The sequence below is a fragment of the Mustela nigripes genome, chromosome 4 (genome assembly GCF_022355385.1).
Source record: "Mustela nigripes isolate SB6536 chromosome 4, MUSNIG.SB6536, whole genome shotgun sequence".
NCBI lineage: Eukaryota > Metazoa > Chordata > Mammalia > Carnivora > Mustelidae > Mustela > Mustela nigripes.
The window spans coordinates 166200116-166214460 of NC_081560.1; the positions used below are offsets into that span (position 1 = coordinate 166200116).

General features: G+C 57.8%; 1 protein-coding gene across 1 annotated transcript; it reads left to right on the forward strand.

The window, feature by feature from the left end:
* Nucleotides 1–53: 53 nt before the first annotated feature.
* TRIM8 (tripartite motif containing 8) lies at nt 54–13352 on the forward strand. The gene is made up of 6 exons (XM_059398457.1): nt 54–1048; nt 10097–10192; nt 10525–10758; nt 11553–11584; nt 11719–11834; nt 12188–13352. Exons 1-6 carry the CDS (start codon nt 479–481, stop codon nt 12793–12795), a joined length of 1656 nt encoding a protein of 551 aa, XP_059254440.1. The 5' UTR covers nt 54–478; the 3' UTR covers nt 12796–13352.
* The last annotated feature ends 993 nt before the right edge of the window (nt 13353–14345 follow it).

Sequence of the window (14345 nt, forward strand, 5' to 3'; positions counted from 1 at the left end):
GCGAGCCGGGAGGGAGCCCCACCGCCGCCGCCGCCGCCGCGGCCGCCGGAGGAAGTGTGCGGCTCCCGGGCTCTGTCCGCTGCGGGGCGCGCCCCAATGTCAGCCGCGAAGCCGGGCGCAGGCCGCGGGCCGCCGCTGGCCTAGCCGGGCGGACGGGGGAGGAGGCGGCCTCTTATATGGAATTTGGACCCCGGCGCTCCCCTCCAGGGCTGGTGTCCCGGCCGCGGCCCTGGCGCAGTCCGCCGCCTCCCGCTAGGCGCTCGGGAGGAGGAGGAGACGCAGCCGGCTGCGCGCGCGGCAGGAGGACCGAAGCTCCCTCCTCTGGGGGGCAGGCGCGCGGAAGGTGCTGGTGACTGAGCGACTGTCGGGGCTGCCTGGGTCCGGAGCTCGGGGCTCGGTGGGCCTGCAGCTGCACGGGACGGACCCGCAGAGTTGGGCAGTGGGGGAGGCCCGCCCGGGCCCCCTGCCCGCGGCCGCCATGGCGGAGAATTGGAAGAACTGCTTCGAGGAGGAGCTCATCTGCCCCATCTGCTTGCATGTCTTCGTGGAGCCGGTGCAATTGCCGTGCAAGCACAACTTCTGCCGGGGCTGCATTGGCGAGGCGTGGGCCAAGGACAGCGGCCTGGTGCGCTGCCCGGAGTGCAACCAGGCGTACAACCAGAAGCCGGGCCTGGAGAAGAACCTGAAGCTTACCAACATCGTGGAGAAGTTCAACGCCCTGCACGTGGAGAAGCCGCCCGCGGCGCTGCACTGCGTGTTCTGCCGCCGCGGCCCCCCGCTGCCCGCGCAGAAGGTCTGCCTGCGCTGCGAGGCGCCCTGCTGCCAGTCCCACGTGCAGACGCACCTGCAGCAGCCCTCCACCGCCCGCGGGCACCTCCTGGTGGAGGCGGACGACGTGCGGGCTTGGAGCTGCCCCCAGCACAACGCCTACCGCCTCTACCACTGTGAGGCCGAGCAGGTGGCCGTGTGCCAGTACTGCTGCTACTACAGCGGTGCGCATCAGGGACACTCGGTGTGCGACGTGGAGATCCGGAGGAATGAGATCCGGGCAAGTACCCCGCACGCAAACACGCGCGCGCGCTCCCTACTGCCCGGGGACCACCCTCCAGACAAGCTAACTCTGGTAACATCAGGCCAGAGGCCCCCTTCCAAACTCCGCTACCCTGAAAGTTTAGGGGAGGTGTCCTGGGAAGAAGCCCCCCCCCCCGCCCCCCCCCCCCCCTCCCCCCGCTGCTTGATATGTTCCTGCACCTGCACTCCCAGGGTCTATCTTTTGAGTCATTTCTAGAATTAAGGTGAGGGATAGAGTTTGGGTGTTGCTCTTCTGTTGTGCGCGCAGCTCCCTTCCCCAGCCTTGTTTCTATGGGCCCAATGGGAAGTCACCAAGGCAGTGACCCAGGTCCTGCTTCTCCAGCTGCTGTTTATGTAATGAGTGTCCTGGAGCCGCGGCTGTGGCTGACACGATCCATGATGCTGGCATACCAATGAGGAAGTAAACAAAAGCAGCCATGTTCCTTTCAAGCCCTATTGGAAACACACTGGGGGGGGGTGGGGTGGAGGGGAGCTTCCGGAGGGAGAACAGAACTCTGGTATCTATCTGGAGGAGGCCAGGACTGGCCAGCGGCCCCACTGAACAGTGTCTCAGCCATTCTGATTATTCCCAATAGCCCGCTCTTCATGTGTGAGAATCACTGCCCTCGGTGAGCCTGTGTGTGTTGCCTGCGTCCGATGAACAAACCTTGAAGTATGTGTCTTCACCACCCTGAGCCCTTTTCTCCCAGCCCAGCCCTCTATCACAGCCCTCCCACATTTGGGGAGGGGAAGTGGAAGACGGAAAAAGAATCCTGTGGGTTTAAGGTTGAGCTGCCTTGCAATCTGGTTTCAGGCAGCTGGCTCCCCTGGGCTGCCGGCTGGGTGATTACGGAACCGTGGTCCCCTCCCATTGTATACACCCGGCTGCAGCAGCCAATGTCAAAACCGCCTTCCCCCTCAGGCCTCTGGGCCTGGCTTTGGAGCTGGACTGAGGCAATACTTCCGTCCCCTTCAGTGGAGGGGGGCTCCTCCTCGGTCCCTCCCAGGTCCCCTGGCTTTCAGGGTTGAGTCATACCAGAAGGAAGGGGTTGGCCTGAGACTGAGCCATCTCGAAGCCCCAGCTTGGAGCCTGGGTGTGATATCATGGGGGTGAGGTTGGGCTTTGGTTGGACCGGGAGTGTTTGCTGGGTGCCCCCCCCCCCCAGGCTGGTCGAGGCCAGTGGGGAGCTTGGGTATGAGGAAGCTCTGAGCAGGGGACGGTTGTGGACGAGAGCTGTTTCCTGGGGGGGGGGGGGGGGGGGGGGGGCCAGTCAGAATGAGTCACTGTTTAGCAATTAAAAAACATACACATACAACTAACAAAAGGCAGGAGGGCCCCCACAGGCTGAAGGCAGGGATAACAAATAAAATTTACTGTATAATTAGTTTCCAATCGGATGGGCTAGCTCTGGGTTTTTGTACCAGGACAGGACCTCTGGTTTCTTAAAGGAAGTGGAGGGGATGGAGAGAGGAGCCATTCTCTCCCCTCCCCGGGAGTTGGGAAACAGAAGCCCAGGGGAAGCTGATGAGCCCCTGGTGTCCACCCCCAACTCAGGGCAGGCAGAGTCCAGACTTTTCTCAGTATTGGGAAGCTGCTGCTGTTAATAAAGATGGAAAGGCCAGGAGAGGAGGAGAGAGCGCAGAGGCAGGAGGAAGGAGCGCTGTCCAGTTCCCTGTCCTGGGATTGGCAGCAGAAAAAGTGACCGGAAGGAAAAGTCAGAGATGTGGCTGAAAGGAACCGGGGAGGGGGCAGCAGCCGGGGTGATAAGTGAATGTGTGCCTGCACCCACGCTTTTGCTCTTAACTGTGTCTGAGTGCTAGGGGTGCTTTTCATTTGGGTGGGGAGAAAACGTAATTGTGCCTGATACGGTAGTAGGAGGGTATCTTTTGATGTGTGTCTGTGTGTGCAGGCGTCTTAGACTGCTTTGCCCTTAAATGCACCTGTCTCTTATCTGTACAGTTGGGGACTGGGGAGGAGGGGGATGTGGTTTGCCCCTGCATGCAGAGTGTACTCTGGGGTTCCCACCAGCAGGTCCCTGATCCTGGCTCATGGAAGGAACTGGATGGGAAGGAAGCGCTGAACTTTCGTCAGCAGCTGTGTGCGTGCATGTGTGTGCCTGAGTGTGTGCATGTGTGTGCGTGTGTGTGTGTGTTCATGTGTTCATTTTTGCTCCTGGTGCGGGCAGGCTCACAAATAGTGGGGTTGCTTCAGGGCCAGATGTGCAATTCTGTGCGCTCAGCATCTGTGCCCAGCGGCCTGAGTCTCATCCCCCTCCTGGCGCCCCCTCCCTAGCCCTCCAGATCTCTCTGGTGACCCGGGGCACTCTAGTTGGAAACCCTTCAATAGGCCAGGGCCACTCACTGTGAGTTGGACTTTTTTTTATTGAATGTGGAGGAAGAGGGGCCTCACCCTCAGGGGCTGGGAAGAGCTGTGGGGGAACCTGAATGGAAGAACCCGGTGTGCCTTGTCCATACTCCAGCCAGGGGGCGGGGCCTTTCCCTGGGCCTCTTTTTCCCTTGCCTGAGGGCCTCTGCTGACTCTGCAGATGGAGAGAGCAACAGAATGCTCTGGGATGTAGGAGCAGATGTATGGAGACCTGGCGCATGCCTTCAAGTACAGCCCCTCTTCTTGTGCTTCCGCTTCTGTCCTCCCCTTCTGTCCTCCCCGGGCAGGAGGGGACGGTGGGGGGGCCCGCTGAAATGCCCTACTGGCCACAAATAGGAAATGGATCACCCTCTCCCTGGTGGCCACAGTCCCATACTCAGAAGCACCCATAGGAGGGTGGGCCAGTCATCCGGAGCAGGGGCCCAGTGGGAAGGCAGGCCGGGCTTCTCTCCAGCCTGGAGAGTACCAGGGGACCCAGAGTCAGCCTGCCAACTCTGTTGCTCCACTCTGTCCTTGGGAAGCCAGTGTACGCCCCATTGCCCTGAAGCCTTGGTATATACTGGGTGAGCCCCAAAGACCCCTCTGGGATGGGCCTAGACCCCTTTGGGGTCCTGAGAGGCTAAATTCCCATAATTGGGATATCCAGGTAGGTTTGAGCCTGGCAGTGGTAGGTGGTGAATCCCTCTTCCAGCCCCCTGGTTTAGGGGTTCATCTGAGCAATACGGAACTGGGGTAAGCTGGGAGCATCCCTACCTCATAACCATCTTCAACCTGGAAAGAAAACCCAAGATAAGGCCTACATACATGTCTGAGGAGCTAGTCAGGGTGTCTTGGTGTGTGTGTGTGTATGTGCCTGTGTTCAGGTCATAGTATGCCTCTGTGGCATTTCTAGGACCCCAGATCAAAGCTGGAAATGTTGCCAGAATCCTTTTCCTTGCTTCTTTTAGGTTTAGTGTCGAGAGGAGATGTTCTCTGGGGAGGGCCTGGGGATCCCATTGCTCAGGGCAACTTGGGGTTTGTAGCTGCTAGAGGTGAGGTTACGCGGCTCACATGGCCCCCAGGCTGGAGGGCTTGCACTAGGACCCTGGAGCGGATCTGATGTTGGCCCCACATGTTTATCTCTGGGTAGGCTGTGGGAGCTAGGGGCTGCCCCAGCCCAGCCCAACTGAGGCAACACGAGGCTCTGCTGCTCCCTCCTCCCCTGACCCTACTCCTGACCTCCCAGGTCTAGGGGTAGCTGGGGTGTGTGGGGGGTGCCCCTTGAGGAGCCTGAGTCTGCAAGGAATGTGGGCCCTGGGTCCCAGGCAAAGGCCCAGGCCCCACCTCCATGCCAGGATCCTGCTGACACAGCCCGGCACCTGTCCCGCACACCCCGTGGATTGCTCTGCCTCCCTCGGCCCTGGGTGGCTGTGCAGGCATTCTGTCTGCAGATGTGTGTGCGCGTGTGCGTGTGTAACCAGCGTGTCGGGTTGTGTCTCTCACCATGTGACTGATTTGCTGTATCTCCCACGTGTCTCTCCGAGGAAGTACCGTGTGAGTGACTGACTTGGCTGCGTGGCCGTCTTGTGTGTGGCTGCGGGGTCAGGAAGGTGTTTGGGTGCACGTCCCTGAGCAAGGCAGATGGCCGCGTGTCCTGCCTGCCGGGTACCTGGGGCTGGGAGTTGAGTGGCTCCGCAGGACCGTCCGCCCCGTGCTGCTGGCACGCGGCTGCCTGTGCCAGCTCTGAGTCCTGTGTGACTTTCTCAACTGGTGGGGGTGTTGCGGAGGGGCTGGAAAGAGGGAATTCACCAAAGCGGGAGCTTGCTGCCCGAGGCGGGCATTGGAGGCCAAGGTCCGGGCAGGTTCTGCCAGGCTGTGTTGAAGGCCTTGTGGGTGGGCAGAGGCAGAAGGTGGGCCCGGCTTGGGCCCCTGCCCTGGACAGAGCAGGCAGGCCTGGCTGGCCTCATCGCTGGCTCTGGGAAAGCCTTCCTTCCCGGCTGGCCTGGCATTCAAGCCCAGACAAAGGGGGGCTTTCTCTCTCGCCTCTTTGTTCTGCTGCCCCAGAGCACTGCTCTCTGCATGGCAAAAGCTAATTCCACTCTGCAGCTGGGAAACCTTCTCTGGGGTCTGCCGGGGCTTGTCTCCGAACTGCCGCTGCTCTCCTCACCCAGCTCCTGCCCTGCAGCCTCGGCTCTCGGTGTCGCTGGTTGCCTCTGCCCCCCCCACCCCCGGGAGTTTGTCAACCGGCTAGCCCGAGGCAGGGGCTGAGGCCTGGACATCTAGGGCAGGCAGCAGCTGCTCTGAAACCAGGGAGAGTGGAGGCCAGCGTACTCCTGGGAAGAGGGCTTCAGGGAGAGAGTCGGGGAGGTGGGGTGCAGGCGTGGCAGCCTGGGAAGGAGGCTAGGATAGGGTAGCCCTGCGCAGAGGCTGCTGCCGGAGTTGGAGCTGGGATGAGTGCTCTCCGGACAGGGGCCTGAGCAGAGAAAGGTGTGCAGCTGCCCCGGTCCCTCTTCTCGCCTCCCCTGCCTCTCCCTGCCTCCACCACTACCACAGGGGTGGCTGGTCCCAGCCCTGGCCCTGTTAGAAAACCGTGGTCCTGCCTCTGGCCCAGCCCCTGGGGCCCTGTTCCCTCCTGACCTTGCTTCTCTTCAAGGTTGACTTGAGGGTTTTATTATTATTATTTATTAACTTTTATGCAGCCTAGAGGCCCCTGGCCTCACCCGTCTGCCCAGTCCAGTCTGGCGTCGGAAATACCAGCTGGGCCTGACCAGTTAGACTCCAGAGGGGTGTGAGGCTTTCCTGGGGCAGGAACAGAAGGAGCTAGAAGTGCCCCCTCTCTGAGTCGGGAGGGGCACCAGAGGGAGCAGCTCAAGGCAGAGTCTGAAACCCTGTGCGGCAGGATGTTCTGGGGCCTGCTTCTCCTCCTCCCTGCCAGGTGTGAGGGGATGGGAATGGAGTGCCCCCCGAGGCTTTCTGATGCTTCTGCCCTCACAGGCCCAGGAGCGGACCACAAAAGGCCTAAGGGGCAGGGCCGGGAGGGAGGGGGTTCCATGGGGGGGGGGGGGGGGGGGGGCTGCTGAGTAGAGCTGGGCCTAGTACTGTTCCTTCTCCCTCCTGCCAGAGGTCTGGGCCCTCCAGCCCCGCTGCACCAGACCCTCCGGTCCCCGCTCTGCTCTGCTCTGCTCCTGTACCTGCGCCCTTGAAGTGTGCCACAGTCCAGGTGACTCACTACGGGCTGGGAGCAGTTCATAAAGTGCCTCCCCCGCCCCCTGCGTTGGGAGCCCATGCTCTGAATCAAGCGGGAAAATCTGGTCCTATCTCTCAGCTGTGTGTTTTTCCCAGGTGGAAAGTGGGGCCTCAGCCCTCAGCTATTTCCTGGACCTTGGGACTGAAAGAGACTGCCGATAGCGGGGGGGGGGCACGGGGGAGGCGGGGGTCAGTCTTGCTTCCCGTCTCCCATCTTCCAGCTTCACGGAAGAGGCAGCAAGTAGATATTCCTGTCCCTCTCCCTAGTTTCCCAGTTTCCCAGTGCCTGAGGTAACAGTGATCCCCGCAACCCCTGCCTCCCCCCAGGTTTTAAGTCTGTAGCAGGATTAAGATCAGTGGGCCTCAAGGGAGGGCAGTTCTGCAAGGGTGAGCTGGCCAGCATGGGGCCCTGGGCTCCCCTCCCAGCCCTCCGTGATGACTGGCAACCCTTGGCCAGTTTCCTTCCCATTTCTGCCCCTTCCCCTACCTACCCCTGCAACAGAGACAGGAGCTCCATGGCCTCTGCACTGGAGGAGGGGGAAGTAAAACCCAGGCACCTGCCAGAGAGTGTGGCCATTGCCTTGCTAGGCATGCAAGGTCCCAGAGTAGAAGCACTGCCAGGAAAGGCTCTGAGAGAAGCCTAGAAGAGGGACAAGGCTGAGCTCTGCCCCTAGGACTGGACGGGGGGTGGCTCCTTTGGCTCTTCCCTGAGGAGTCAGCTAAGAATTCCTTGAAGGGGTTCCTGGTGGGTAGGAGAGGGGCTTCCCACTGCTCTGGAGGGTGGGGGTGTAACAGCCCCCCTTCCAGGCCTCATGGAGAAATTGGTCTGAGAACCTACCCCAGGCTGCCTCTTTCCTGCCCCTCATTGGGCTCAGCCCCAGGTGTGTCCCTAATTGGATGCCGATGGGTTTGGTCTTGGGAAGTAGTTAGGCAGGGAGACCACGGTGTGTGAGTGTAAGACTGGGCATGCAGATATCCTGAGCACGGAAAAGACGAGCGGCCAGGAATCTGAGACACGTCTGGAGGGGGGTGCCCTGTTCTCTGAATGTGGGTGTGAGGCAGCCAGAAGGCAACAATTTGGGGCCAGTCTTATAGACCCTCATGTTCCTGAAGGGGAGTCCTGGTGACCTTGCGTTCATGACAGGCCTCTCCTAATTGTCTGGGGCCCTCAGGGGGCCCAGCCTTCACTGTGTAGGGGCTGGATGCAAGTATGTGTGTAGCCGTGTGCAGCAGTCGCATGAGGGGGGCCCAGGCCCAGATTGTTCTGGGCAGTGCTGCAGGGTCGCTGCCTGCCCTCCTCCTATAGCTGTGGGCAGTTTCCCAGGGGGGATGCGAGACTACCTCTTTCTGCCCCCCGCCCAGCTGTGTTTCCCACAGGTTCTGACTCTGAGGCTCACAGCAGACCCCTATGTGTGTTGGACCTGTGCAGGGACTTCCTGGAAGGACAAAGTGCTGGGGGCAGGGCAAAGTCTCCTGGGGCTGGTTCTTAGAGGTCCAGTCCTAGGTCAGTGGTCAAGTTGTTGAAGTGGGGGCAGGTCAGGTGGACCCCCACCTTCTCCAGATTAAAAGCTGAGAGCCTTCCCCCACCACCTCCTCTTGTCCCCCAGGTCCTGGTTTTTGTTTCCAGGGCAGATACCAGCTCACAGCAAGGTTGCCAACACCCTTGCTGGACTTGGTTTCCCCAAATGTAAAATGGGTTGGAGGAGCAAGGAAGGGACGGGTGGCAGCTTGTCTCTAGGAAACCAGGTAGGCCTGGGTGAAGAATGGGGGTCATAGGCTGAACTTGAGGATCTCTGAGGCCCACACAGAGGAAGAAAAAGAACCACTCCTTGTAGGGTGGACACTGCAAACCCTGTTCTGTGCCGCCTGCTTTGCAAACCTTACATTGTAGCAAAACCACGGCCTTGTTCAGTCAGTCTGCTCGGCATCCGTAAGGAGCTGTGGCCCCTGTGTGGCCTGGCCAAGAAGGGAGGTGGAAAAAGAGCAGCAAAACCTTATTTTCAGCAGGCCTGGAGCTTTCCAGGGAGTTGGGACCATACTGTGCAAGGCTGACTACGGAATAGTGTTGTCGTGTAGATGTTTCTGTGATCGTGGCCATGTTTGGTGCATGTAGTGTCCAGTACCCGAGCCACTAGCTCCAGGTAGCTAGTGAGCACTCGAACCTGAGGCTGGCCCAACTGGAGAACTGATGTTTGACTGAATTTATTTCCATTCACTTCAATTTAAATAACCACATGTGACTCGCAGCTGCCATACCGCACAGCACAGCGACAGAGGAGAGGCACAACATGACAGTCCACTATCGGCCCACAGCACAAACATCGAGCATGGGCCATAGGAAGTTTCCTAAGTCGTTGGGCTTCAGTTGGGCCTTGAAGGATGGACAGAGGGAGGAAGGAGCCCCATGTCCGCAGCGTGCAGGGAATTCCCATGTGCAGGGAGCCTTGGGGACGAGAGCAGTCCACCTGGCTGGGTGAGTCACGTTGTCAGAAAGCCTCTGTGGCCAAAGTGCTGGAAAGAGGGCGTCATTGAGGGTTCTTGAGCAGGAGGAGACCATGTTGGAAGAGGCATGTCTAGTGAGAGAAGAGGAAAGGCTGGGTGGAACAGCCAGGTTAGGCTGTCAGGAGATGGAGGGCTGAGAAGAAGAGCAGCTTGGTCTGGCACCTTCCAGTAAAGTGGCCTTGCATTTTTTGGAAATCCAGAGTCTTCCTTCCACCTGGGTCTGGCTGACAGCCTGAGAGAGAGAGCTAGCAAGGGCTTAGAAGCCTAGCTCTCAGCATCAAGAGCAAAGGAAGGGGTAGCCCTTGATGCCCCCAAGTGCAGTAAGGCAAGTATAGGGTGAGATTTGTGGATCAGGCCAGAGGGCCTGTATGACTTCGGAAGCTTGTTTGCCCTCTGCATCTTAGGGCTCTCATCTCTAAGATGGAGCTCTCCAGAGAGAGGCTGCCTGCCTTGTATAAGAACAGACCCTACCGCCAGATCACCTGGGTTTGTATCCCAGCTCCAACATTTACTAGCTGTGTGACTTTGGATGAATTGCTTAATCTCTCTGGTTTCCTCTTCTCTGAAATGAGGATAATAATAGTACTTAACTCACAGCATTACTGGGATGATTAGATAAGTCTATACAGGAAAAGCACTTAGAGCAGGGGCTGGCCTGACCCTGCCCTCAGAAAGCTCATGGTTTAGATATGTGTGGGAAGCTATTCCAGGGAACAGGCTGGCCAGACAGCTGTCACCAGGCCCCTGGGATTGCGTGGGGGCCAGAAAGGGCTAGATGGCAGAAATTTAGGCCATCCGAGTCACTCTATAGGATGAGTCTGTTCTATAGAGGGAAGGGTGGTGCTCCCCCATCCTTGGTAAGGAATAGAGCTGCAGCCCCCTCTGACGCCCCTTCCTCACCTGTCCCTGCAGAAGATGCTGATGAAGCAGCAGGACCGTCTGGAGGAGCGAGAGCAGGACATCGAGGACCAGCTCTACAAGCTTGAGTCAGACAAGCGCCTGGTGGAGGTAGCTAAGCCCAAGCCCATGGTATGGGGTGGGTAGGCCTGGGTGCAGGGCCTCTGGCTGGTTCCTTATTTGGGCTAGGATCTGTTGTGTGGTCGACTCCATGCCAGAACGCCTAGGTCAGTTACTCGGTGGATGAGCCCCTCCCAGGGCCAGGGGTAGCTGGCCCAGAGCCCTGTGCTACCAGCAGGTCAGACCCTGCTCTTGGGAGCCTTGGGCAGCCTTGGGGTGGGGGCGTCCCAGACTCTGCCGTCCAGGATGTGAGAGAGGCAGTAGCAGCAGCTGGAGGTCCCCAGCACTCACCGCCCACCTGCTCGCACCCCCCGTGCCTGCAGGAGAAGGTGAGCCAGCTGAAGGAGGAGGTGCGGCTACAGTATGAAAAGCTGCACCAGCTGCTGGACGAGGACCTGCGGCAGACGGTGGAGGTCCTGGACAAGGCCCAGGCCAAGTTCTGCAGCGAGAACGCAGCGCAGGCGCTGCACCTCGGGGAGCGCATGCAGGAGGCCAAGAAGCTGCTGGGCTCCCTGCAGCTGCTCTTCGACAAGACAGAAGACGTCAGCTTCATGAAGGTGGGCTGGGGCCGGGACCGGCTGCTGGGCCCTGGGCTCATGCCTCAGTTGGAGTCAGCCTTCCTTGGCTCCCCGGCGAGTGTCTCACAGCAGTATGTTCACAGGGTTTTGGAACCGGAGCCTGCGTGGCTTCAGAGCCCTCCCACCCCTGCTCTTCTTAGCTTCGTGAGCTGGGGAGTGGATCATAGATATGCTCTGTACCTGGGTTTCCTCACTAATAAAATGGGGCTCATAAGACAGAGCAACCTACTGTCCTCTATCCACAATTCCAAATTTTAAAAGCCTCTGAACACTAGTAGAAAAAATTCTGACAACTCATTTTACAGGAAAAATTGACCTGAACTCATGTTGGCAATATATGGTCTTTATCTTGCTTGATACAAGGATTCAAACATTTGACTGCAGGAATGTTGATGCATTAAGACAATGGTATCCTACTGGGGATCATATGTACTATATAGTACAGGCACCATAGTCCTCTTCTAAAATCCAGCAAATTCCAAATTCCAAGACGCATCTGGCCCCAAGGATTTCTGATACCTCTAATGTCTTCCTCCCAGGGGAGTTGTGTAGTTAAAATGATGGACGTATGGAAATCACTTGCATGTTTATCACATAGTAAGTACTCAATAAATGTCAGGTCTTCGTATTTTGTAGAAATGGAGACACTCCCCTCCCCCCTTGGCAGCACACTTTGGCTGGAATCAGATGGTCAACCCTGCCTGGGGAGAGGGAGAATGGGGAGGCTCTCCCATGTTGCCTTTCTACTGACAAACTCTGTTCTCTCCCCCTAGAACACCAAGTCTGTGAAAATCCTGATGGACAGGTGAGCAGACGGCCACTGGCCCCCAGGGGAGCACATCTGGGGGAGGGCAGGGAGGGCCAGGCCCACTGGGGGGAGGTAGGGCAGGCTCACCGGTGATACCTCCTCACAGCAGATGCCCCGTCCACTGCCCCCAGGACCCAGACCTGCACGGGCAGCAGCCTTTCTCCCCCTAAGATCGGCCACCTGAACTCCAAGCTCTTCCTGAATGAGGTGGCCAAGAAGGAGAAGCAGCTGCGGAAGATGCTAGAAGGTGAGGGTGGTATCCTCAATGGAAAAGAGAGAGCCCTTTGGGCAGGGAGGAATGCCAGAGCCTTCTCTCTGAGAGGCAGCATGGCCTAGTCAGATAGACTTTTCTTCCTATCCTGGCTTTGCCACTTCTGGCTATTTGGACCTTGGGAAAAGCCATCTTTCCTCCCTAAACTTCAGTTTCTTCAGCTGTAAAATGGGCATAATAACAGTATCCACCTGCTAATGGGGTAGGTAGCGTTGACCAAGACAGTGCATGATGTGATGAGCTTGCTTCTTTAGATAGAAAGTGGGGAGAGGAGGCCTGGGTTGCTTGGGATGGGAGCTTTGGCGACTTTTGCCCCAAACTCTCCACAGGCCCCTTCAGCACACCGGTGCCCTTCCTGCAGAGCGTCCCCCTCTACCCTTGTGGCGTGAGCAGCTCTGGGGCGGAAAAGCGCAAGCACTCAACGGCCTTCCCTGAGGCCAGTTTCCTAGAGACGTCGTCAGGCCCCGTGGGCAGCCAGTATGGGGCAGCGGGCACAGCCAGCGGCGAGGGCCAGTCAGGGCAGCCCCTGGGGCCCTGCAGCTCCACGCAGCACTTGGTGGCTCTGCCGGGCGGCGCCCAACCAGTGCATTCAAGTCCTGTGTTCCCCCCATCACAGTATCCCAATGGCTCCGCCACCCAGCAGCCCATGCTCCCCCAGTATGGCGGCCGCAAGATTCTCGTCTGTTCTGTGGACAACTGTTACTGTTCTTCCGTGGCCAACCATGGTGGCCACCAGCCCTACCCCCGCTCCGGCCACTTTCCCTGGACAGTGCCCTCGCAGGAGTACTCACACCCGCTCCCGCCCACACCCTCCGTCCCCCAGTCCCTTCCTGGCCTGGCGGTCAGAGACTGGCTCGACGCCTCCCAGCAGCCTGGCCACCAGGATTTCTACAGGGTGTATGGGCAGCCGTCCACCAAACACTACGTGACGAGCTAACGCCACGCAGGCAGTGGGGTGCTGGGGAATCTTCCCCCCCAGCCCCCCAGTGGCTCGGGAATTACGCATCCAGAGACCTGCCCTTCTACCTTCCTGTCTTCCCTCCCTTCCTCCTTCGTCCCCCCAAGTCTTTTCCTTTTGGATTTTGTTTTGTTTGGGGCTTTGTTTTTGATTTTTTTTTTTTTTTTAATGAATCTCCTGGACGCAGAGGTGATAGTGAGAGCTGGCCTGGGCTGGGCTGCAGGTGGCCCAGGAGTTGGGAAAACGTCTACTTCAAGGCATTGAGCTCTCTCTCTGTCTCTCCTTTTTTCTCCCACTCCTTTCCCTTCCTACCCCTGTGGCTGGAAGGAGCTTCAGCTTCCCCTTGGGGGATCCAGCCCTCCTCACCCAGCCCTGGGAGGAAGGACCAGTGGTGCCCAGTGGCCCGCTTCTCCTCTCATTTTTCTTTTGGGCAGTTTGATCACTGAGCAAGAAATGACCTGTAGATTGTGGGGCTTTTTTTTTTTTTTTTTTTTTAATTTTTTTAAAAAACCAAGAATGATTTCTCCTGCTTCCTTCTTCTCAACATCCTCCCAGATGGAGTTCAAAGGCCACTTCTCAAGCAGCTTTTGGCACCTTCAGCCTCAGAGTGGAATCTTAAAGACAGGAACCCCATGTCCAGGAAAGGGGAAAAGGAACTTTGCCAATGATAGTGACCACAGCAAAAGCAAATAATAATAATATTAATAATAATAAAGAGAAATAAAAGAAATAATAAAATAAAAAACCATAGCACAGCCCTTGTTGAGGTCAGTGGGGGAGGAGCGGCTGCCCTAAGTTGGGTCCTTGCCTGGATTTTGACACAGCATCTTCCTGTAGTGAGCACTTTGTATGAATCGTGGACTTCCTGTTCTCAAGGCGCAGGTATTTATTCTGTAATCTGTCTAGAGCACACACCGAAAGCCAACCTTCTAATAAACGTAATGGCGCAGTCCCACTCCCTGCCTCGCCTCTTACCCCTCACTCCCCCAGGCCTAGGGTCTTCAGGTGTTGGTTCAAGAAAGGGCACCGAGGGATGGAAGCCCCTGACTTCCTCGCCTTGGTTCTGTGCTCCGTCTAGACAGTTCCAGGCCTGTGAGTATCAGTTCATCAGGCACTAACTACATCTCCTGTCAGCCTTGGGTTCATTTGACAAATATTTGCTGAGCGAGGGCCTCCCAGGCCCAGCCCCCTGCTTCATAGGTCCTGGCATCTCTTTGAGGTTCTGCCAGAATGTTCTTAGCTAGAACAGACAAAGGAAGAAATACCTTTCTGTGAGTCTTGCAAAATTACCTGCTTCAGTCTACAAATATTTAATAAGCACATGCTAAGTGCCAGGCACTGTGCAGGGCTGTGGGCATAAAACAGAGCAGACCTTCTTTTTGTAATTTAGTCTAAGTGGGCCTTGGCCCCCATTAGGGGAGTCACTCAGCTCCACACTTCTAGTGGTGACTTGGGCCCCGGCCCTTGCCCCTGCATATGAGCCAAGAGCAGGCAGGAAAATATTTGGCTCTGAGAGGCATGGAGGTAGG